The sequence below is a fragment of the Chiloscyllium plagiosum genome, chromosome 28 (assembly GCF_004010195.1).
Source record: "Chiloscyllium plagiosum isolate BGI_BamShark_2017 chromosome 28, ASM401019v2, whole genome shotgun sequence".
Classification (NCBI taxonomy): Eukaryota; Metazoa; Chordata; class Chondrichthyes; order Orectolobiformes; family Hemiscylliidae; genus Chiloscyllium; species Chiloscyllium plagiosum.
In genome coordinates, this window is record NC_057737.1 from 1,509,770 (window position 1) to 1,513,159 (window position 3,390).

The 3,390-nt window shown below is 45.9% G+C and overlaps 1 protein-coding gene across 1 annotated transcript in view; it reads left to right on the forward strand.

Moving 5' to 3' along the window:
* LOC122563870 (transient receptor potential cation channel subfamily V member 3-like) overlaps positions 1-3,390 on the forward strand; it is a 21,046-nt gene that overhangs the window by 4,360 nt on the left and 13,296 nt on the right. The window contains exon 4 of the mRNA XM_043718071.1: positions 1,129-1,294. Within this exon, the coding sequence (XP_043574006.1) occupies positions 1,129-1,294 (166 nt within the window). The remainder of the gene's footprint in view (positions 1-1,128; positions 1,295-3,390) is intronic.

Consider the following 3,390-nt stretch of genomic DNA (forward strand, 5'->3'; position numbering starts at 1 on the left):
GCCGGGGTGGGTCAGTTAGCTGGGGTCGGGGAGGGGGTCGGGCGTGGGTCAGTTAGCAGAATTGGCCCAGTTGATCAGCGTGTGATACAGAGTGATACCAACATTGGGTGTTGAACGTCCCACCCTGCCTGGGGTTACAATGAAGGACTCTCCTCATCAACCTCTCCCCTCACTTGTGGTAAGGTGCCCCCCAGTTGAACCACCTCTGCCTCTCTCTCACACACACACACACATGGGAGCAGTTGTACTGTTAAGAACTATGGTAACTTTACCTTTAATCATCAAATGGATTAGGACAGGGGTCTCTTGTTAACCAAACTGTAAAAAAAATTGAGCTCCATTCAAAGACTTGGATATAATCTAGGCTGGCAATCAGGAATGTTGCATTATCGAAGCTCATCCCCTTTCTCAAATAAATCCTTGAAAGGATGGACACATCAGTGCCTGCCTGAAATCCTCGTTGCCCTTGGGATGATGGCTCAGTGCTGCTTTATTGCACAGCTGCAGTCCACATGGAGTCGATAGATCCACAATGCCAGTAGGAAGGCATTCCTGTGTCCCAGTCACATGGACGGAACAGTGATCCATTTCCCAAACTGGACGGTGAGGGGGTTTGTAGGGGTACATGAACAAACTAGCTGCCTCAAAACTCCAGGCATCATCTTTTATATTTGGGTTAGAGTCTTCATGGACCACCCCCAATAGTCTCAGGTTTCATCACTCCAAACAAAGTCACCAATTTTAAGACTTGGGTTTGCAGATCTAGGTGTAGAGTAGATTGCAATATTCAAGAAATGTTGCATGGGCAGAGGCTAAAAGTAATCCATCAGCTAACACCTCAACAAAATAAATGTTGGTTATCACATAGTTGCTTACTGCCTGCAGATCAGTTGTCCCATTTTCTACATGAAAGCAACAAACCTGTTTCAAAAGTAGGAGAGATTGAGGGCTGCAGATGCTGGAGGTCAGAGTCGAGAATGTGGTGCTGGAAAAGCACAGCAGGTCAGGCAGCATCCGAGGAGCAGGAGAATTGACGTTTCCAGCACTAGCCCTTCATCAGGAATCCTTCAAAAGTTCTCCGTTGTGCTTTAGATTGATATAAATACAAAGGTTTTGTTCTCCTTCCAGCTTTTTGCAGTCTGGGCTGGCAGTCTTATGCACGATATTAAACTGGGCAGGTGTGGAGTCCCACCTGGCGATCCAGGTGTTGGCTATGGCTCTGAGCTGGATTAATATCCTGTACTATACCCGCGGGTTCCAGAGCATGGGAATCTACAGTGTTATGCTACAGAAGGTAAGAACCAGCCTTACAATTCAAAGCCCGAAACAAAAGGTGGATGAAGCATTTTAAGTTAAAGGTTTTTGTCCTAAGAGTCAGAGATGCACGCACAACAATTTCTACATCAATGAGAAGTGAGTGCTGAGGGCCATTTTGGGAATGAAGGGGCAGCAGGAACAGCAGCCAGGGTTAGCTCTCTGGTCAGACAGGCAGACTCTGGTCAGTCCAGTACTTCCACGGCAATGCAGCACCCCACGGCAAATATGTGCTCCCTTTTGTAAAGTCTAAAAACAACTAGCTTTTGCCTACATAAAACAACGTTGTGTTAACGTGTACAGCTTCCAGGACATGCAAACGCATCACACTTTCCAATGTAATTCTCAACACTGTCCAAATTATTTATTAAGAGTTACCCATCAGCAGTCACATCCAATGGTAGACCCGTGCTCAAAGGTTTACAAACCCTGGCTGCTTGACTGTGATTGACACACTGTCCACTGCAGAAGGTCAACAAGGGGAGTTGCATTTTGTTACATGACCATGCCAACACCCTGGTCAGAGTCTACCTCCCTGCACTGAGAAGTGAGATTGCCAAATGGCTGTTCCTGATCCATCTCCATGCCAACAACAAGCCGACCAACCAGCACTCTCTCCTTCTGCTATATAAATTGGTGTCCTCTTCTCAAGTACATTTCCTGTGTCCCAGTCAAGGTGAGTCTAAGTTGAAAAAGTATGACTGTCTTTTTTTAAAAGCAATATTTATATTCTGAAATACTCCCACACAAAACATAAGAAACTAGGAGCAGGAGGAGGCTGTCTGGCCCTTCGGTGAGGACTGCAGATGCTGGAGATCAGAGCCAAGATTAGAGTGGTGCTGGAAAAGCACAGCAGGTCAGGCAGCATCCGAGGAGCAGGAATTCCTGATGAAGGGCTCCCGCCCGAAACGTCGATTCTCCTGCTCCTGTTCAAAAAAAAGCTACCTTAGCTTTAAAAACATCTACTGAAGTAACTGTCAGCTACTTCACTGGGCAGGGAATTCCAAAAATTCACAACCCTCTGGGTGAAAAAGTTCTTCCTCAATTCAGTCCTAAATCTGCTTCCCCTAATTTTGAGGTTAAGACCTCTTATCCTAGTTTCACCTGCCAGTGGAAACATCCTCTGATGATGATGGAAATGAGCATGGAGGATTATTTGAAATAATGTCTTTCATGAACAAATGTTGCTGAAGGAGGAGGAGACTGAGTCATAGCAAGGCAGCCCAGAGATATAACTGAACCAAGGAGAGTGAGGGAGTAGGAAACCCAATGAACTGCAGATGCTGGAAATCAGGAATTGCTGGAAAAGCTCAGCAGGTCTGGCAGCATCTGTGGAGAGAAATCAGTAAACATTTCAAGTGACCCTTCCTCAGAATTTGAGAGTGAGGAATAGTCTGTATGAACAACTTGCGTTCACGTAATGCCTTTGACACAAGATGACGATCCAAAGGAACGCAGCAGCCTTACGAAAATAATTAAAACCGAGCCAAAGAGATTAGGACAGAATCTCAGTCTTAAAGTGGTAGTGAGGTTCAATGAGGAATGGGTGTTTGGCCAAAGCAGCAGATGGCACAGCTGGTAGAGAGGCCCCAAAGGGAGTGAGGTTTAAAACAGGTTTTGAAACAGTTCTTGGGAGGCTGCAGAGATTAGGAAGGATAATGCACTGGGGGAGTCTGAACACAAAGATCACATTCTAAGTTTCAGTATTGCTCAACAGTCATTCCAAACTGGAAATAGAAAGGCAGTTCAAGTTTAACATAAGATAGAAAGTGCTAACACGGCAACCGGGCTCCATACACATTGCAAGTTAAATGTAGGTAGACCTCTCCCCATGGTCTTTGCCTCCCTGCTCTGCCACAGCTGATCAGCAGGACCATGGCACACCACTGACTAGGCAGTGATAAAGAACTGAAAATGTGTTGCTGGAAAAGCGCAGCAGGTCAGGCAGCATCCAAGGAGCAGGAGAATCGACGTTTCGGGCATGAGCCCTTCTTCAGGAAGTAAAATTAGGGCGCATGGTATTGGGGGCAAAGTACTAACTTGGATTGAAAGTTGGTTGGCTAATAGGAAACAAAG